Source organism: Corythoichthys intestinalis, chromosome 21 (genome assembly GCF_030265065.1).
Source record: "Corythoichthys intestinalis isolate RoL2023-P3 chromosome 21, ASM3026506v1, whole genome shotgun sequence".
NCBI lineage: Eukaryota > Metazoa > Chordata > Actinopteri > Syngnathiformes > Syngnathidae > Corythoichthys > Corythoichthys intestinalis.
This window is the reverse complement of record NC_080415.1, coordinates 25,518,488-25,540,176: the sequence shown is the minus strand read 5'-3', so window position 1 is coordinate 25,540,176 and position 21,689 is coordinate 25,518,488. Positions and strand designations below refer to the sequence as shown.

The window sequence follows — 21,689 nt, the reverse complement described above, 5'->3', positions numbered from 1 at the left end:
CGGCGGAGTTGTCGGTTGTCTTTGCCGATCGGCAACCCGCCTGGCTGCGAGCAAGTTACAGCTCGTTCCCCTGCTGCGGACGGACAGGAGAGCTCGCCGGGGAAGCAGCTGGAGAGTACCGCCGGACAAACCGGCTGACGTCGACGGAGCGCGGAGCTGCCACATGGTCAAGACTAATATGGGTGGCGTAAAATAATGCTTTACTACACGGCGAAGACGTAAACAGCGGCGTGCCGCTAACATGGCAGGATGTGTCTGAGGAGAACTTTTCTACATGTCGTTCATGATCAGACGTAAGTAAAAAGTCCTTTATTTAGAAAGTTTGTAGTGTTTACTTTGTAATTGCTGTATTCGTGGCCATAATTTCTGATGCGGTGGAAAATTTGACAGATCACCGGGCACATGAATAGGGCAATAAGCAGAGTATAGAGGGTGTTCAAACAAGCTGCCGGTTGTCGGCCGATTGGCATTCTCTGTGGACAATCAGCCACAAAATGCAAGCCACCTCCGTATTAAAACGTGTACCATAATCCGAGTATTTGACATAATACAGAACCCGACTTTTACTCAATTCCTCGTAAATCCAATGGTCCCACAGTCGTCAAAAAAATATTTTGGCGGATCTCTGGGTGAACGGGAATTTTCTGAAACGTAAAAAGGCTCACACGTCTCGCTGGTGCAGCTACAAAAGCCTGCAGCCGTTTGGCTGATGTGATGCGAAAAAAAACGAATTAATCCGCAAAATCAGCTGAATCCGCAGTCCATCTGCATACCATAAAGCAATGCTGTATTGTGAGATGCTGTCACATTCGCATTCGTCCTAAACCCGAGACTGGAGCTGAAAATCACTCATTTTCATGGCACGTGATTCAAAAATTGAATATATAAAACGATCGCTTCCACACACATCCAAGGGGTCCATTTCATTAAGGAGCATTAAACACTGCGTGAAATATGAAATAAACATGCTGTTTGGTGCCATACGCACTTTAAATATGAGCATTACACATTTACTGTATGCAATACTCAAGACCGACTCCTAATTCCGATCGAAACACTAGGGGAGGCACTTGATTTAATTAAACTTCTCTAATAAGTGACTTTGTAATGAGTAATTCTGTATTAATCGCACAATAATATCCCAAACACATATATTCGAAAAATAGTTTAGTCAACGACTGAATTAAATATACACAGGTGTGATAATTGTTAATACTTTAAAAATCCATTTAATCACATTTACATGACGATAGCAAAGAGAAGATGCCCCTGGCCAAATATGAATAGTTACAGAGCATAAAGTGCCATTGCAGGACTTTTTCTTTCTCCCACAAAAGTATTTCTAAGTGCTTAAAAAATAAAAAAAATGAAGATTAACTTCAACAAATTAAGAATCTTTTTTTTTTTTTTTTTTTTTAACTTAGAATTTAGGGTCTTTAAGAGGTATACTGTGTACAGTATATCATTTTAAAAGAAAAATTGCAGTGAACACAACAACCTAAGTATTAGCGCATCATGACCACTGGGAGGCAGCACCTCAAAGACAAGCGCCTGCTGCATTTGTGACTTTAATGGAAGAAGAACGCTTTCTTAATATCTTATTTTAAGTTTGTGGTTGATATAATTTGTACCTGTGAGTGTAATAGAAATGTTGTTGGGTTTGCGTTTTAACATTGTTTCTTTTTCGAGTTAAATAAGGCAAAACCATGCTAATATTCTTTAGCGCTTGAATGGGGTGTTTCAGTGCATATTAGCTTTTGCGATAACGAAATGTATTTTGTCATTTAAATTGGTGTGCGTTTAATGTTGCAGTTGCCCTCAACTGGAGTGTAGTAAATATTTTGATTTTATATACATACAGTCAGGGCCGGCCCAGCCTATACGCAGAATATGCAGTTGCATAGGGCCCCTGACCACTAGGGGGCCCCCAAACTGGCAATTGTTTAATTTATATTCTATTTTGTTTACTACAGTTTGCTTTATTTGACTTTTGTACGTTTTGATACTTGATTACAAGCTTAAAAAATAAAAGTTCTTCCTTAACTTCTTTCTTTCCTCTTTTAGAAAAAGGTTTGGCGCTATCTACTGTAAGTACTGACAATCATTTGGGGTGAGAAGTTTGAAGTATGCAGTGCAACAAAATCTGATTAATATACAAAATATGGACGTATGGGTTGGATCGCATTAATGGGTTTCACAGTACACTGTGACGAAATGGTGGGCCAAAAATATGGGCCCCTTTGCATTATTTTGCTTAGGGCCCCCAAATGGCCTGGGCCGGCCCTGCATACAGTGGGGAGAACAAGTATTTGATACATTGCTAATGGGAAAACCCATTGGCAGTGTATCAAATACTTGTTCTCCCCACTGTCTATATAATTTGTGTTTCTTTAAACCCAAAATGCGGAAGAAAATTAAGCATTTTTTTTTACACAATTTAATTGTAATGCGTGAAATTCCCACCACTGGTTAAAATCTTAAAATAAAAAGCGCATATGCTCAAACCATATTCAAATCTTTATTGCATTTTAGCCATTTCTTGCATGAAAAGCTTTTCTGCAGTGTTTAAATAAAATTGCACTATATACTGTAATGTACGCAATATTCAAGCCTGAATGCTAATGCAAATATTTTGCCGAATGTGGAAAAAAATTAATTCATCATTTGATTAATTGAAAGAATACATAAAGAAAAATGACATTGAAAGTTATTTCCAACTACAAGCAGAGCATTTTACTGTCTTACAATACTTTTAGTATTTTTTTAAATCATTTTTGAGGGGCAAAATTGTACATTAAAAAGGTTTACATATCAGATTACCGTATTTTTACCAGTGTAATATTATCATGAACCTAAAATCAACACAAAGAACTATAAGTTAGCGTCTTGTACTTGCGTTAAATACAAAAATGAAGTTCAAATCAACACTGTGGCACACAGAAGCTTCCGTCACAGCTATTTGCAGGTATGTACCGTATATATTATACTCTTCATAATAATGCACTATAGTCCATCTGTTATGCATCCGCTCACAGTGTACTGCTCTCCAATTTTAGATCCACCTTCATTTTCTGCTTCTCCATCACTGCCTCCAGCTCCGTGGCTCTCCGAGCGTCCTAATGAGAAGAATAAAATGATTAGGACCAAAAAAACACGGGAATGGAGTCGAGGTTTAAAAAGTTTGGGTGACCTCCAGGAGTGCTCGCTGCACCGCCAACTGGCTGTAGACCCGAGCGCCTTCCTCCGGGATGACTTCGCGCAATTCGTCCTTGCTGAGGGAGAAGAGCTGAGCGCCTGTCAGGACCCTCAAACAGCTGACCGTCCTGGAGGGGAACGAGAAAACAGGTGAGATATTTTGCATTGTAATGAAGCAGTTTGAAATATAGGATTGAATTATATAAATACACTCTGAGATGAACCCTCACTTATACAGTATGTGAAAAATTCCCAAAAGTGTTGTATTTGCCTATAGGTACCACAAGAGGGCAGCAAAGCTAATATTCAAAACCGAGAAAAAAACTCAAAATTTAGCGTGAAATCTATATATTTTTTTTTTTTGGTACATTTTTGGGTGCAAAATTCATGAAAACGTCCAATCCATTTTGACTGTGAGGAGCGAGTTAATCATGAGCGATGGCACTGAAAGATGAGCATTCATAATCAGTCCTCCCGCTTTAATGAACTGGACGTCTATCACTGTCAACGGCATGCAATGAGTTGCACAATGAAAATAACAACAACGTCATATTAACTCGCAATTATCGTTTACGTTAAAACACGATAACTTATAGTGTTAAAATGCAGAAACTTGTCCAAATGTAAAACTTTTTACGTCAAAACTTCAAACTCATCAAGTTAAAACAACTGTATTTTACATTAAAACTTGATAACTTGTAATGTTACAATGCAGAAACCCATTAAGTTAAGAACTAACACGTTAAATTGCTGAAATTCGTCAAAACGAAGAACTCATCACGTCAAAATTTAACGATAGTCTTTTACGTTAAAACATAACTAACATTAAAATGCTGGAACTCATCAAGTTAAAACGTAAAAGTCGTCACATCAAAATTTTAAATTGATAACGTTAACACAATGACTTTTACGTTAAAACGCAATGCTAAATTGCAGACACTTGTCAAGATAAAACGTAAAACTCTGTACATTACAAAGTTAAATACATCATCGCGATCAGTTTTCACATTCACTCGGTGAAACTCGTCACCTTTAGACATTAAACCGGTGTTATTTTCGTCAACGATGACGATAAAATATTTCGTAAACGAACAATTTTTCGTGACGATGACGAGCTAAAAACATGTCTTGGCAGACTAATACATAATAAGACGATTGCCAGTTTTTGTCTGACGAGACGAGAACGAGACGAAAATTCGCCACGGTTTCCATCATATGTTCACAATGTGCGACATTTTGTCATCGTATGTGTAGTTAGCACGCATCGTAGCAGTGTTTCGTCGTGTCACTCATGTGACCAATTCTTATCTTGGCAAGGGAGAAAATGCTATTTTTCTTGAGCCTTTAATGGTCTCTGCTGAGTGATCATCACACACTAAATGTGCCTTGTAGCATTAGCATAGCGTTCGAATTAGCATTTAGCGTGGTGAGTGTCGTCTTAAACTCTTGGAAAACATTTCACATACAGTTCGTGGCGTCCAGGTGAGTTTAATTCATTGAAAATAATGTACTGTTTTCCTGCTGAGTGTGCGTTATCACCATGAAGATGGTGATGTCCTTGTAGACTCTACAATTATGTGCCCGTCTGTCAATTTTCATATGAAATTGTTGGAAACCTTTTATTTATTTCTTCATGGAATTGAAGTTTACAGACGAAAAAATTTTGAGTAATTGTCGACTAAAACTAGACAAAGACGAACTCATTTTGAAATGACCAAAATATGACAAGACTAGTGCTGCAACGATTAATCGACTAGGAAAAAAGCTTTCAATCAAATTTTGCTTCTTCGAGGATTCGAGGATTTGTTTAATTAGAATGGCGTTTTAATGATTTGTTTTGAAAGCTTTGCATTGTTTTATTGATTTACCCTCTAGTGGCAACAGAGAATATGAAAAAATCATCTAAAATGGCTGACTCTAGCTGCTCCTTGTTAAGAACAACATAAGGAAGTTTTTTTGGGGGGGGGGCTAATATGTTTGTTTATGCATTCATAATTTAGTTTAGAGGTATATTTAGCAGTTTTTTTGTGGGAATATGTGTATGAACGATTAAAAACAAAAAGTTGCATTTTATAGTATTTAAGCTAGCAGACTTTTGCTATGCAAGTTATCCAGTTGTTCTTTTGTTGAACTTAGATCCTTATTTATTTTTTTCATACCGTTTGAGGCTAAGCGTAGGTATTTTAATTTATTTTCAAATGCATTTATTGCTCTTGTGAAATGAAAGTGCAATTCTGCATAGTTTGAAGAAACACTTATTTTGTGTTTGCATTTAATGCTCTTTTAAAAGTGCAATTTTAGCAAGCCAAAATAAATGTTATTGCTAGCATAAAAAATTGTTTCTTTGTATTATATCTCCAAAATTTTAATCTGCAACACATTAAATGTTTCTAAGCCGGTTGTGCGATTATTCGAAGTAACTAATAAATAGATTAATCGATTAGTTAAATAATGGATAGCTGCAGCCCTAACTAAGATTAATTATTATTTTCGTCCAAAACACTAAGACGAAAATTAAAAGGGCTGCTAAAAATAACACTGTTTAAAATGAAACTTTTTATTCTTCAGTTTTCGTCCTTCCAGACTTTTTGGAACGCATTTATCCCAAACACAGAGTTCCCCCCTTTACATCCAAGTCTGACAATTTCCCACTCACGGTTCACTGAAGCCTTTCCCCGCCAACCACGACGCCACATCCTCAGGAGTGGAGTGATAGTCGAGCGGGAGCGAGGTTTCCGCCGATCGAGTTATGATGAGAGGCTTGCTGTTGATCGACTTCCCGTTGGTCAACCTTTGGAGCAGCTCGTCGTTCACCAACATGACTGAAAGAGATTCACTCCGATACATTCTGGTCCTTCTCAAACAATTAGCATATTGTGATAAAGTTCATTATTTTCTCTAATGTACTAATAAACATTAGACTTTAATATATTTTAGATTCATTACACTCAACTGAAGTAGTTCAAGCCTTTTATTGTTTTAATTAGGGTTGTTCCGATCATGTTTTTTTGCTCCCGATCCGATCCCGATCGTTTTAGTTTGAGTATCTGCCGATCCCGATATTTCCCGATCCGATTGCTTTTTTTTTGCTCCCGATTCAATTCCAATCATTCCCGATAATTTTTCCTGATCATATACATTTTGGCAATGCATTAAGAAAAAAATGAATAAAACTCAGACGAATATATACATTCAACATACAGTACATAAGTACTGTATTTGTTTATTATGACAATAAATCCTCAAGATGGCATTTACAATATTAACATTCTGTCTGTGAGAGTGATCCACGGATAGAAAGACTTGTAATTCTTAAAGGATAAATGTGACTTTGTATATTGTGACTAAATATTGCCATCTAGTGTATTTGTTGAGCTTTCAGTAAATGATACTGTAGCCATGCCCAAATGCATGATGGGAAGTGCAACCATGACTGTGCGTAGTGCTACCAATTGATATATCTTCTCTGCGTTGGAAAATAACCTAGGGTGTTAAGAAAAAGATCAATTACTACCTTGCTTCCCCACATTGCTTCCCACGATATTTCTAATGGTAGGGAGAGGGATTGTAAGGCTTTAACCAATTAAAAAAAGGCTCCAAAGGCTGCCAAAATTCACTCTACTCATTTTACGCTGCCTTTTAGCTCTCTATATAGGTAAAACGGCGCCATTACAGATTGAGCGCGACAATGCGTGAGTGGGTTGTGCAGAGCATGCATTAATTGCGTTAAATATTTTAACGTGACACATTTTTGAAAAAATTAATTACCGCCGTTATCGGGATAAATTTGATAACCCTACCTTAAGCCTAAACTAAAGACTCTGGATGAGTGTAACATATTATGTCTGTAACGTTAAATACAATTAGTAAACGATTTAATTATAAAAATATATATATATATATTAAAAAGGCATGTCCGATATTTTTTTGCCGATTCCGATACTTTGAAAATGACGTGATCGGCATCCCGATCGATCGGGGCATCTCTAGTTTTAATATTGATGATTTTGGCGAAAAAGTGAAGAAAACCCAAAAATCCCTATATCAAAAAATTAGCATATCATGAAAAGGTACTCTAAAGAAGCTACTAACCTAATCATCTGAATCAACGAATTAACTCAAAACACCTGCGAAAGATTCCTGAGGCTTTTAAAAACTCCTAGCCTGGTTCATTTCTCAAAACCACAATCATGGGCAAGACTGCCGACCTGACTGCCGTCCAGAAGGCCACCATAACACCTTCAAGCAAGAGGCTCAGACACAGAAAGAAATTTCTAAGCGAATAGGCTGTTCCCAGAGTGCTGTATCAAGTCACCTCAGTGGGAAGTCTGTGGGAAGGAAAAGGTGTGGCAGGAAACTCAACCAGACCAGAAGAGGTGACTGCACCCTGAGAGAGATTGTGGAGAAGGGCCGATTCCAGACCTTGGAGGACCTGCAGAAACAGTGAACTGAGTCTGGAGTAGAAACATCCTGAGCCACCGTGCACAGGCGTGTGCTGGAAATGGGCTACAGGTGCCGCGTTCCCCAGGTCAAGCCACTTTTTTAAACCCGAAAAAGCGGCAGAAGCGCCTGACCTGGGCTACAGAGAAGCAGCACTGGACTGTTGCTCAGTGGTCCAAAGTGCTTTTTTCAGATGAAAGCAAATTTTGCATGTCATTCGGAAATCAAGGTGCCAGAGATAGGAGGAAGACTGGGGAGAAGGAAATGCCAAAATGCCTGAAGTCCAGTGTCAAGTACCCGCAGTCAGTGAAGGTCTGGGGTGCCATGTCAGCTGCTGGTGTTGGTCTACTTTGTTTTATCAAGGGCAGGGTCAATGCAGCTAGCTATCGGGAGATTTTGGAGCACTCATGCTCCAAATCTGCTGAAAAGCTTTATGGAGATGAAGCTTTCATTTTTCAACACGACCTGGCACCTGCTCACAGTGCCAAAACCACTGTTAAATGGTTTACTGACCATGGCAGAGAATCTGTGGGATATTGTGAAGAGGAAGTTGAGAGACACCAGACCCAACTCTGTGGATAAGATTAAGGTCGCTATTGAAGTATCCTGGGCCTCCATAACACCTCAGCAGTGCCAAAGGCTGATTGCTTCCATGCAACGCCGCATTGAAGCAGTCATTTCTGCAAAAGGATTCCCAACCAAGTATTGAGTGCATAGCTGATATAATTAATTGAAGGTTGACATTTTTGTATTAAAAAAAAACACTTTTTTGTATTGGTCGGATGAAGTATGCTAATTGTTTGAGATAGGGATTTTTGGTTTTTCTTGACTTTTTTGCCTAAATCATCACTATTAAGACAATAAAAGACTTGAACTACTTCAATTGTGTGTACTGAATCTAAAATATATGAAAGTCTAATGTTTATCAGTACATTACAGATAAAGATGTCCCGATCCATCGGGATGCCGATCATCGGGTCCGATCACGTCATTTTCAAAGTATCGGAATCGGCAAAAAAATATCGGACATGCCTTTTTAAATATATGTACAGTGGGGAGAACAAGTATTTGATACACTGCCAACATTGGCAGTGTATCAAATACTTGTTCTCCCCACTGTATATTTTCTAATTAAATCGTTTCTAATTGTATTTAACGTTACAGACAAATGTCTTACTCATCCAGAGGCTTTAGTTTTGGCTTAAAGTGGGGCTATCAAATTTATCGCGTTAATGGCGGTAATTAATTTTTTAAAAATTAATCATGTTAAAATATGTACCGCAGTTAACACATGCGCTGCACAACCCATTCACGCATTGTCGTGTTCAATCCATTATGACGCCGTGTTACCAATATATAGAGCTAAAAGGTAGTGTAAAATGAGTAGAGTGAATTTTGACAGTCTTTGGAGCCTTTTTTTAATTGGCTAAAGCCTTAAAATCCCTCTCTCAACAATTAGAAATATCGTGGGAAGCAATATGGGGAAGAGAGATAGTATTTGATCTTTTTCTTAACACCCTATTTTATTTCCCAATGCAGAGAAGATATATCAATTGGTGCCACTACGCACAGTCATGGTTGCACTTCCCATCATGCATTTGGGCAGAACAGTTAAATGGCTACAGTATCATTTAGTGAAAGCTCAACAAATACACTAGATGGCAATATTTAGTCACAATATACGAAGTCACATTTATCCTTTAAGAATTACAAAAAACGAAAACATTAAGAGGGGTTTTAATATAAAATTTCTATAACCTGTACTAACATTTATCTTTTAAGAACTACAAATCTTTCTATCCGTGGATCCCTCTCACAGAAGAATGTTAATAATGTAAATGCCATCTTGAGGATTTATTGTCGTAATAAACAAATACAGTACTTATGTACTGTATGTTGAATGTATATATTCGAGTTTTATTCATTTTTTTCTTAATGCATTGCCAAAATGTATATGATCGGGAAAAATTATCGGGAATGATTGGAATTGAATCGGGAGCAAAAAAAAAGCAATTGGATCGAGAAATATCGGGATCGGCAGATACTCAAACTAAAATGATCGGGATCGGATCGGGAGCAACAAAACATGATCGGAACAACCCTAATTACAGACAATAATGAACTTTACTTTATCACAATATGCTAATTTTTTGAGAAGGACTAGTATACTGTCATAAGCAGTCTAGCCAAAAAAAATTCCCCACAAATGGGTGACCAGCTACCTTTATCATTTTCCTCCGTAGCAGGCGTTTGCGGGCTGTAGGCGGGTAAGGTGTGTGGTACGCGTTGGACCGACGGGTTGTGGCGCAGTTGGGGCAAGGGAGGAGCGGCTGGGGTGAAAGTCTTGGCTATCGGAGGCGCGGCCGGAGCCTGTGGGCGGTAAAAGAACATCGGCAAAAATGTCAAAATCTGGCCAGTGAAAGTAAATCATGTACATCAAATTCATGTTTTTGTGCTTGTGCTCAAGGTCCACAGAAATCGAAGAATATTTAATGTTTTTTTTTTTTGTCTTTTTTCCCCCAATGAAATCGATGCAAAATAAAAAATTTAGGGACTCCTTTTCTTTTTAACAAAATCCCAAAATTAAAATTTTTAATAAAAACAGGATGTTTACCCTCAATTCCTGTTGTTATTATTTGTTGTTATTAAAACATTCATAAATAAAGGATAAAAATTAAAAATACATGGATAAGTCATGTTGAGACTTTTCTTGTTTAATTAGAGTTAAAAACAATATTTAATTTTTACTTTTTTTTAATTCCAAATATAAAAAAAGAGAGTGTTTAGTTTTTTCTTTTTTTGTTTGTTATTTAAACATTAATAAATTGTGTTCATTAAAATAAAAACAGAATTTTTAGTGTTTAATTTATTGTTTTTATTTAATTCCGAACATAAAAAAGAGAATATTTACTGTTTTTTTTCTCTTTTTTTGTTATTTAAACATTAATAAATCATGTTTAATTAAAGTAAAAACAGTCGTGCTGCAACGATTAATCGATTAACGAATTAATCGATTAAGTAATTTGAAGCTTTGAATCAAATTTTGTTGCTTTGAGTATTAGTTTAATTTGAGTGGCGTTATAATGGTTTATTTTAAAAATGTTTGCATTTAGTTTTATTGATTTGGGTGGATACATTGCCCTCTAGTGGCAACAGTGAATTTGACATAACTTATTTAACATGGCTGAATCCAAGTGCTCCCTGTTAAGACCAAAATAAGCTAATGTTTTTATGGATTCGTAATTCATTTTATAGGTATATTTAGCTGTGTGTGTTTTTTTCTTTGTGGGAACATGTTTGAAAAATTTGTTAAGAGGCACTTAGCATTTTATAGCATTTAAGCTAGCGCACTTTTGCTGTGCTGTACAAGGTAGCCAATTGTTCTTTTATTGCACTTTGATCCTCAGTTATTAATTTTCTTAATACCGTTAAATACCGTTAAACTCAGGTATTTTAATTTATTTTTAAAAGTGCAATTCTACGTGGGAAATGTTATTTTGCATTCGCATTTAATGCTCTTTTAGCCTAAAATTTATTCTGCAATACATTAGATGTTCCTGATCTGATTACTCAATTATTCTAACAAGTTGATAGAATAATTGACTTCTAAAATAATCGATAGCTGCAGCCCTAAAAAAAACACAATATTTTGTTTTTACTTTTTTTTGTTTTTTTGTTTAATTAAATCCCCAAAATAAAAACGGAGCATGTTACCTTATTTTCATTTTATTGGTTTGTTATTAAAGATTAATAATAAAAGATAAAAATGAAAATGACATTAGTAAATCAATGGCATGTTTGTACTTTCCTTTTGTTAATCAAAGATAAAAATGAAAAAAACATAACTACTGTTTCTTTTGGTTTTTTTAGTTAACTCCCTAAATTGAAGAGTTTTTAAAAACTGTTTTATCATATTTTAATTAAAACATGTAAAAAATAATGCAATAAAAATGGGGGAAAATGAATTAATGAGAAAATTTACTTTTTTCCGTCTTTATTTAAAAACAAAATAATAATGAAAATATTTTTTTAATGACTTCCCACTTTTATAAACCTGAAAAAAAGACATTTTAAAAATATTGCTATGAAGAGGCTTAAAAAATAGGAGGGTAAAAGACCGTGGTCCATGATGAACTGTTCGGTTAGTGTCGGTCCAAAAGAGATTGAACGTCTAACGCTGTCAATAACAGCCGGTGAGTTAAGATATTTGTCAGTTTTGTGAGTCTTACTGGGGGCGGCTTGATAGTGACGGGACTCTCCACGTGTTCGATAGGCTCCAGAATATTGAAGGGGACGAAGCCCACCTGGTTGAAACGATTGCGAACCTTCCACCAGCGTTTGGATGACTCCAGTACCTGTTTTGCACAGGTAGGAAGTGGAAATACAGTATAGTCATTTCACAATGCTAGTGTCGGAGTACCTCAAGCGTCTCCCCTTGTTGCACCGACAGCTCAGTGCTGTTTCTGGCAATGAAGTCGTAACTGCAGCTGTAGACTTTTTCCGGCTCTGGAGGAGTGGCGTTTTCTCTGTGATGGGGAAAAGAGACTGAGTTAATAGAATTATTTCTTCTCTGACCAGTTATAGCTCAGTTTGAGAAGCAGGAGGACTTACATTTCGTCGCTGATGTTACTGTTGAGCTGGTACTGCTGTTGATAAGAAGACGCAGAAATGTTTGATTAGTTATTGGCGTCCTTTGATGGTGATAGATGTTCAGTTTATTTGGGAGCTGACTAAGAGTCCCTCATGGATGTTTTTTTTTTCTTGTTTTTTTTTTTTTTTTTAAATGTATTTTCTTTATTTTTGTTTTTTTTTACCTTAGTTTATTTTTTTATTAATACAGTACTGTATTTTATTTTAAAAACAAAAAAATTGTACATTTGACTTTTTTTATTTTAAAAAATGCCGGTTTTTTTTCATTTTTTCACATTCATTTTTTATACATTTTTCTATTATTTTTTTTCAACGAAACAAAGGCAAGAAAATATTCTCTCATGTATTTGTTTGTTTCATTTACGTACTATTATATTATTAATAAGACAAGGAAACAACAGTAAAGATTTTCTTTTATTTTGGAAAAAAAGTACTGGTAGTTTTTTTACACTCAATTTTTATTCATTTCTGTTTAAATTTTTTTTTTTTTTTACTAACAAGCAAAACACAATTCTCTATGTATATTTTTATACTAATTTAAAAAAGTAAATAACTCTAAATATTTACCTATTATTTTGGAACAAGAAAATCCTTCAAAAAATGATTCGATATTCATTGTGACATTAGCCAAATAGTCACTGTTATAGTAGACTATTTTGATACCTTAAATTATTTCAGTGTCATCCACAATGATAGACGTCCAATCATGTGGAGTCCAATCATGCTTATGCTGTGAAATAAAATGAGTTTATCACTTCCAACGTCCAATCCATTTTAATTACGAACAAACATTCGTTCCCACACCAAATGAATTTGACATCTAGCAATCTTCAATGGCAGCTAAACTAGTACTGTAACAGACCATGGTCCATGACAGACTATTTCTCCGAGTCCAAATGGATTGGACATCCCTCTGCTGTGAATTTCAATGAGTTTGTTTCTAGTTAATGTCCAATTTATGACTATAAATATTCGTTAATTCGCTGCCAACCCTCCCTCTTTAAATAGATTGGATGCTTAGCACAGTCAAAAGCAGCTAAGCTATTACTGTGTCTATCGCTAACATGTACAATACGTAAAAGACCACGGTGCATGACAGACTGTTATTTCTAGTCCAAATGGCTTGAACGTCTGTCTACTATAAGTTTCTAGTCGACATCCGACATCAAATGGATTGGACGCCTAGCACTAGCGTTGTTCCGATCATGTTTTTTTGCTCCCGATCCGATCCCGATCGTTTTAGTTTGAGTATCTGCCGATCCCGATATTTCCCGATCCGATTGCTTTTTTTTGCTCCCGATTCAATTCCAATCATTCCCGATAGTTTTTTCCAATCATATACATTTTGGCAATGCATTAAGAAAAAAATGAATAAAACTCGAACGAATATATACATTCAACATACAGTACATAAGTACTGTATTTGTTTATTATGACAATAAATCCTCAAGATGGCATTTACATTATTAACCTTCTTTCTGTGAGAGGGATCCACGGATAGAAAGACTTGTAATTCTTAAAGGATAAATGTGACTTTGTATATTGTGACTAAATATTGCCATCTAGTGTATTTGTTGAGCTTTCAGTAAATGATACTGTAGCCATTTAACTGTTCTGCCCAAATGCATGATGGGAAGTGCAACCATGACTGTGCGTAGTGGCACCAATTGATATATCGTCTCTGCATTGGGAAATAACATAGGGTGTTAAGAAAAAGATCAACTATTACTTTTCTTCCCCACATTGCTTCCCACGATATTTCTAATTGTGGAGAGAGGGATTTTAAGGCTTTAGCCAATTATAAAAAGGCTCCAAAGACTGCCTAAATTCACTCTACTCATTTTACGTTATCTTCTAGCTCTATATGTAAGTCAAACGGAGCCATTATAGATTGAACGCGACAATGCGTAAGTGGGTCGTGCAGCGCATGCGTTAATTGCATTAAGTAATTTTACGTGATTAATTTTAAAAAAATTAATTACCGCCGTTAACGCGATAAATTTGATAGCCCTACTTTAAGCCAAAACTAAAGACTCTGGATGAGTGTGAGACATTTTGTCTGTAACGTTAAATACAAATAGAAAACGATTTAATTAAAAAATATAAATATATTTTAAAAAGGCATGTCCGATATTTTTTTGCCGATTCCGATACTTTGAAAATGACGTGATCGGACCCGATCGATCGGGACATCCTTACCTAGCACCGTCAATGGAAGCTAAACTTTACTGTGTATTTCACTGTAAAAGACCATGGTCCATGACGGGCTGTTCCTCCCACTCAAAATGGATTGGATGACTATCGCTGTCAATGGCAGCTGAATTATTACTGTGTATGTTGCTAACGTGCACTGCACAGGTTCATGACAGACTGTTCAAATAGATCGGACGTCTATCACCGACAATGAGTTTAGTAACAGAAAATTGTTTGCACGTGGTTGAAAATGACTAAGTATTAGGGGTGTGACAGTACACAAAAATCTTGGTTCGGTACGTACCTCGGTTTTGAGGTCACGGTTCGGTTCATTTTCGGTACAGTAAGAAAACAAAATGCAAAATATAAATGTGCTAGTTGTTTATTACACACCTTTGTGCTTTCAACAATAGGAACATTAGCCTAAACAAAGCTAGAATTATGCTCAAAAAGTAGCGGGTATTTAAAGATAATCCAACAACAATTTGCCTTTCAGACCCCGCGTATTGGTCAGCATTCTTTCTGAAAGAAAGACGAAAAAAGAAGTCCTGTGCTCAAGAGAAAAGCAATCCCAATGACAAAGATTTTAACAGGTATTTTACAAATGAAATACCTCAATGAATCATTTTTTTTCTTATGAACGGTTGACTTAAAATTTAAAAATTTAAATTTAAAATTTAATTGTGTCAGCAGGATCTGTGTATTATTCTTATTATTTAATCATAGGTGTTTTAGCTCATTTCAATTTATTTTATTTAAATGGACTATTATTTATTCTATTATGTGTTTATATTTTACAAATGTGATGTAGTATTCATTTATATTGTTAATTTTATGTTGTATAACTTTAGTTCCTATGTGAATATTAGTTCCTACTTCTTTTGTTGTGGTAGGAGGGTTTTGTATTGAACACGGGCCCGTGTTGGTTATTATTATAGCAGAGAAGACCGCAGTAAATCAACAAAGACAAGTCAACTGTGCCCCAATCTACCACTCAAGAGATCTGATGGACTCAAAAAGTGGGTTACGATTGCATATTAGTTTGAAAATGGACGGATCCACCGTATTTTTACATGAGTGGCTTCCGGTCTGCCCGATCCTAGCTACCGGTAGTAGTATTGACGCAGGAGGGTCGCGTCTCGCGTCAAATAATTAACTCTGCCGTTCTTTTCGTGTGCGTCGTGTACTGCGAAGGGTGTGCATTGGCTGATTGACTTTAACGCCCGCGTTTCACTGCGTTCTCGCGGCAGCCACGTTGTCGCGCCGTTGACGTTTCTGGGTTATACTGTCCTACCGTGTTGGTCCTCATTAAAGTCGAGAAGACGGAGTAAATATAATCTACACAAAGAAACTGTAACCTGGTCGACTCACAGCCTCCAAAAGTAAGGGTTACATTACGTCAGAAACTCGTTCGGTATGCCTCCGTTCCGAACCGAGCACCACGTACCGAAACGGTTCAATACAAATACATGTACCGTTACACCCTCATTTTGTACCTCTTGCTTGAGCATTAGGGCTTCGTGTTTGTGTTGCGCCTCGATCGGATCCTCCCAAACCTGCCCGTCGTCCCGATGTATCCTTGGGTTCCATCCGTCCAGGAAGACGGGCTTATACGGGGCGATGGGTCCTCGTAGTTCCGATCTGACGGTAGGAATATCGTCAATCGATGTTTACAGAACCAAGTATGTGGGAAATTTGAGGCAAGGAAAACATTATATGTAAATGGAGTCGGGGTGGGTGTGTGTCTGTGTTTGTTCACTATGGACTCTGAAACGGCAGGGCAGATTTTGCCAAAATTCTACACAGATGTACTGTATGTTTCTGGGAGTGTTCTTAGACGGGTTTGATCTATGGAGGTAGATTTGTGTCTTTATTATTCAATCAAAAAAAATGTTGCTTCAATCAAATAAAAAGTTGTTTCAATCAAAATATATATTTTCAATCGAAAAAAACGTCTCTTCAATCAAAAAAAATGTGTTTGAATGCAAAAATAAATTTGAAACTCAAAAAAATCTCTTTGAAAACAATTTTTCTTTGATTGAAATTTTTTTTTTGATTTAAGTCAAGTTTTTTTTAATTGAAACACCATTTTTGATTGAAGTCATGTCATTTTGCGTTTGGACCACATTTTGGCTAGGACATTTGTGTCTTTATTATTCAATCAAAATTTAAGTCGCTTCAAACAAAAAAAAAAAAAAATTTTCAAAAGAAAAATCACTTCAATCCAAAATTTTTAAAAATTCAATCGTAGAGAAAAAGGTTTGAATGTGAAAAAATATTTGAGACTCAGAAATTCGCATTTGAACACTTTATTTTTCATTCAAACCGTTTTCTTTGATTGAAGCAATCCTTTTTGTGTTCAAGCCATAATAGGGGTAGGACATTTGTGTCAAAATCATTCAATCGCAATAAAAGTTGCTTTAATCAGAAAACTATTTTTAATCAAAGAAAAAAATCATTTGCAAAAATATATATTTTTTGAAAATATATTTTTTTATTTGAAATATATATTTTTTTTATTGAAGTATCACTTTTTTTGAAAAGCAAAAAGTTTTAAACTCTTTTTTTTTTTTTTCAAAGTGGAAAAAGTTTTGAACACACTTTTTTTTTTGAAGTGGGAAAAGTTTTGAAGGCACTTATTTTCGATTGAATCATTTTGACACAAAGATTCAACTTCAACGCTCGTTCCGGTGTGTTTGAGTGGCAGCTGATTGCGCCAATGGCATAAAAGTATGAAGCAAGAATAATGGCCATTGGCCACCAGGTCTCCATCCAGCCATCGGAGTCTCCTGGAGTCCAAGCCGAATATAGGGCACTGGTACGGGGGTGTAACATCGGCATTTCACCGGAGTACGTTGCCCTGCTGCTTAATGTGATTCAACACGGCGAACTTTGATTCGTGATTGTTACTTTTGAAGTGCTTAAAAACCATTTATTTTATATATATATATATATATTTATTTGTACACATTGTACTACATTCCAGCTGCATTGCTAAGGAAAGTATGATTAATCTGCCATTCGGTTGTACTGCGTTCACATTACAGAAACCCGAGCAACGCTCGGCCATACTGCTAGTAGTATGATAAAAAGGTGCCTTCTTCCCCTACCGAGAGTGCGTCCAGTTGGGACCGAGCGACGTCCACAGTTGCCGCTCGCCGACATCCAGGTTGTCCTGCAGCAAGGACACGGCGGCGCCGGTCAGGGCGGGGCTGGACACAGAGGCGGCCAGAGCCGGGCCCCCGGTGGTCTTCACCATCTGGACACACCCAGATAAGACAAACAAACCAGTGAGTGTTCGCAGGCCGCTTCTGATAAGACGCGTGTTGGCTTCAGCTCCCTTTTCATACCTTGCTGGACTAAAAGCTAAATATATACAGTGTGAATCACCAGCTTTTATCTGGCACGCCGAGCGAGAGTCATGGAATATTCGTGGTAGCCATTTTTAACCTATTAACATTTGTTTTACAAGCTGAAGTATTTTTTTCACCATTTAATTTTATTGATACAGTATATGACAAAGAAAGGGGATTTTTTTTATTTAACAAACAATTGAGATTGATATTTTACCCACAAAGGTCACCAAAAAATGCAAACAAGTGTTTTTTGTAATTTACCAAATGTTAGATTTTTAAAGATTTGAACAAAAAAATAAGATGTTTACTTAAGTAAATTTATTCTTCATGTCAATTTTTGTTGACGAAAACATTTTTTTTCCTAACCCCAAAAAGTTAAAAAAAAATTTTTTTTTTTTAACTAAAAATGGTGATTCACATTTTTCCAACAAAAAATGCAAACAAACTTTAATTGAGAAAATGTCAAGATTTAAAAAGGAAAATGACCAAAAAGTAATATATTTAAAAAATATATATATATATAATAAATATTAAAGAAAATATTTGGTTGAGAAAAAAATGTTTTGCTTTCCCTGAAAAGTTGAATTATAATTTTTTGACTAAATAAAGTGACCCATGATTCATATTTTCTTCCACAAAAAGTCACCAAAAAATGAAAACAAAATTTTATTGACAATATGTCAAGATTTGAAGGAAAAAAAGACGAGAAAAGGTTTTGTTGAGGAAAAAGGAAAAAGTTTTGTCTACCCTGAAAAGTTGAATTATATATTTTGGGTACATTAGAAAAAAAAGAAAAGAAAAAAACAACAACAGTGATTCATATTTTTCCCTACAAAAAAAGCCACCCTAAAATGCAAACAACAACTTTTTTTTACTCACAGAATATCAGATTTCTGAAAACTGGTAGTAAGATTTTTAAACAAAAAACTTTATGTTAGGTATTAAATATTTCACTGTCCAAAAAAAAAAAACACTTTTTATTCTCCAAAAAAATAGAAATACAATCTTGGAATCATGTATTGTTATGCAGTAGAAGTGATTCATAAATTCTATTTAAAATCATATTAAACACGTGATATTAACTTAAAATTTTAAAAAGTTTATTTGCTTTACTTTTACAACCTTTATTAATATACAGTATATATACAGTATATGTATATGGATGAAATATTCACTCACCATATCCAAAGGTTTAAATACATAATGAACAAGCTCGTCTGAGGAAGGACTAGCTATGGTTGACTTCAAACGTGCCTATGTAGAAAAACAAATTCACATTAGAAAGGCAGTCAAAAGTATTGACTAGAGACGATGGTGTGGAATACAAACCAAAAGACTGAAGCAATATTTAAATTTCTGGAAGATATCCACAAACTCTTCCTCTGGTGGTGGCTTGGCCTTGATGGTTAGTAGATCCTCTTTGGAAACAAAGTTAACGCATATCAGATTTCATTAGCAAATATCAAATTTAGATCAGTTACATAAAAGATTATCCGCTTGCAATGAGGACTACAGAAATAAGACAATATTTGCTGTTTTTTTCTTTTTGGTTAATTTTAAGAATATTTTGAAGTACAAATTAAAATGCAATATTTTCAGTTATGTTTATTTTTTTAGATACAATTTTCAAAGGCCGAAGTAGTGAATAGAAAAAAGTTTTTTTTATTTAATGGGGAAAAATGCAAATTAACAAAAGTAGATAAGTAGAAATAATATTGACTTTTCCCCCCCATTGTTTTTTTTTTTTTTTTTTTAATAAATGATTGAAATTAATAAATTGGCCTGCCACTAATCATCATTTGCTGCTTAATTAATGAAAACATTTTTTACATTAAATTTTTTGCATTTTTTAAAAATTAATTTAGAAATGTATAAGTAAAGAATATATTCATTACACCCAATCAAAAAATAATCAAAGATATATTTTGAAATTAATAAAACATTCCAAAAAATATAAAAAAAATATTTGGGAAAAAATAGCGAAAGAAATGTAGTTTTTTTTTTTTTTCAATTAAATAAGAGTGTATTTACTTTTTTCCCCCTCGTGGTTTTTTTTTCAACAAATAATTAATAGAGTGTATTTACTTTTTTCCCCTCATTGCTTTTTTTCAACAAATAATTAAAATAAATAAGTTGGCCTTGCCACTAATCATAATTTTCAGCCCAATCAATTAATTAAAAATATATTTTTAAATTGAGTTGAATTAATATTTTTTTAAGAAATATAAAAGAAACAAATAAATTAATAAAAAATAATATATTTTTTAAATTAATCAATACATTTTTCCACCCATTTTTCTTAATTACAAAAAATGAATACCGGGAAAAAAAATAAATACAAAAAATAAATAAGTAAACAAGAAAAATAAGAGTCTTAAAAAAGAGGATTTGGACAATATCTAGGTAAACAATTTCTGAAAATGAAGTAATGTATATTTTGTATGTATATATATATGTTTTATATATATATATATATATATATATATATATATATATATATATATATATAGGGTGAGGGGTAATCTATATGTATATTAATTGAATTAGTGCTGCAACAATTAATTGAGTAATTTGATTATAAAAAATATTTGAATTAAATTTGGCTGCTTCGAGTATTCGTTGAATTAAAGTGGCGTTGTAATGGTTTGTTTTGAAAGTGTTTGCATTTACTTTTATTGATTTGGGTGACTACAAGTGGCAACAGTGAATATGACATAACTTGTTTAACATGGCTAAATCCAGCTGCTCCCTGTTAAGACCAACAAGTTTTTGTTTCAGCTACTGTTTTTTTTTTTTTTTTAATGAATTCGCAATTTAGTTTATAGGTATATTTAGCCGTTTTTTGTGGGAATATGTGTTTGAACCATTTGTTAAGAGCATTGTTTAGAACAAAAGTTAGCCTTTTATAGCATTTAAGCTAGCAGACTTTTGCTATGTAAATTAGCCAATTGTTCTTTTGTTGGACATAGATCCTCATTGCTTAATTTTTATGCCATTTGAGGCTCTGCTCAAGTATTTTAACTTTTCGGATAAGTGGGAGAAAATGGAATGATAGATAGATTATCCGATTATTCGAACTAACTAGTACATCGATTAATCAACTACTAAAATAATCGATAGCTTGAACCCTAAATTGTATTCTCTGTCAGCCCTCTTAGGCCAAATGGATGAATTGTCTATCTCTGTCAATTTTATTGTACGAATAAAAAAGTCCAAAACTAACCTTCCGCACTCTGTTTTTTGCTTTTCTTCTTCTTCTTCCTCTGGTTGAGCACAATGGCAGCCTCGGCCGTCTGCTGCAGTTTAGACATGAAGCTTTCGATGTCATCGAAGCAGTGATTGAGAATGCCCTGTGGAATGGGAGGTGCTCGTTTTAACACCCTGCTCGTGGTTCACAGGTAACGAGAACATGCCGAGCGGAGACGTACCACTTCTCTCTCGGCTCTGAGTAGAGAGATGTCAGGACCTCCGTTGACTAAGTTTAAAAAAGAAAAAAAAGGGCAAATCATTCAGAAGTCAAGGTAAAACTGTAGAAAATCAAGTTTGCTCACCTCGAGGCCCCGGGTAAGGTGGAGGATTAATAGGTGGGGGGTTGGGCGCGTGCGCGATTGGGTGGCTCGGGATGCCGTAAGGGTCCATCATGTCCCCGTCGTTCCGGGAAATTCTAAAATGGATGTGCCGAAACTGTGAAAAACATGTCATGATGGCGGCAGCCGCTGACTCAGCACATTACGTGACTTTCACATACAGCGCATTAATTTCATTGCTGTTGAAGCTGTCCAAATGTATGTGATTTGTCGATTAATCTGCCCAAATGAGATTAATCTATGATTGAAATGATTAGTTGAAAGCAAT

General features: G+C 35.2%; 1 protein-coding gene across 5 annotated transcripts in view; it reads right to left on the bottom strand.

Annotated features, from left to right (window-relative positions):
• Window positions 1–2,499: 2,499 nt before the first annotated feature.
• The window catches only part of LOC130909977 (epidermal growth factor receptor kinase substrate 8-like protein 1), a 43,570-nt gene continuing 24,380 nt past the window's right edge, over window positions 2,500–21,689 (bottom strand). For all 5 annotated transcript variants that reach the window (XM_057826955.1, XM_057826958.1, XM_057826957.1 and 2 more), the window contains 14 exons: window positions 21,386–21,498; window positions 21,263–21,309; window positions 21,058–21,184; window positions 19,164–19,252; window positions 19,014–19,088; window positions 17,589–17,737; window positions 15,975–16,119; window positions 12,247–12,281; window positions 12,056–12,161; window positions 11,865–11,990; window positions 9,858–10,005; window positions 5,852–6,017; window positions 3,191–3,323; window positions 2,500–3,116 (listed from right to left, as the gene is read on the bottom strand). In XM_057826955.1, the coding sequence (XP_057682938.1) occupies window positions 3,030–3,116; window positions 3,191–3,323; window positions 5,852–6,017; window positions 9,858–10,005; window positions 11,865–11,990; window positions 12,056–12,161; window positions 12,247–12,281; window positions 15,975–16,119; window positions 17,589–17,737; window positions 19,014–19,088; window positions 19,164–19,252; window positions 21,058–21,184; window positions 21,263–21,309; window positions 21,386–21,498 (1,546 nt within the window). In that variant the 3' untranslated portion in view covers window positions 2,500–3,029. The remainder of the gene's footprint in view (window positions 3,117–3,190; window positions 3,324–5,851; window positions 6,018–9,857; window positions 10,006–11,864; window positions 11,991–12,055; window positions 12,162–12,246; window positions 12,282–15,974; window positions 16,120–17,588; window positions 17,738–19,013; window positions 19,089–19,163; window positions 19,253–21,057; window positions 21,185–21,262; window positions 21,310–21,385; window positions 21,499–21,689) is intronic.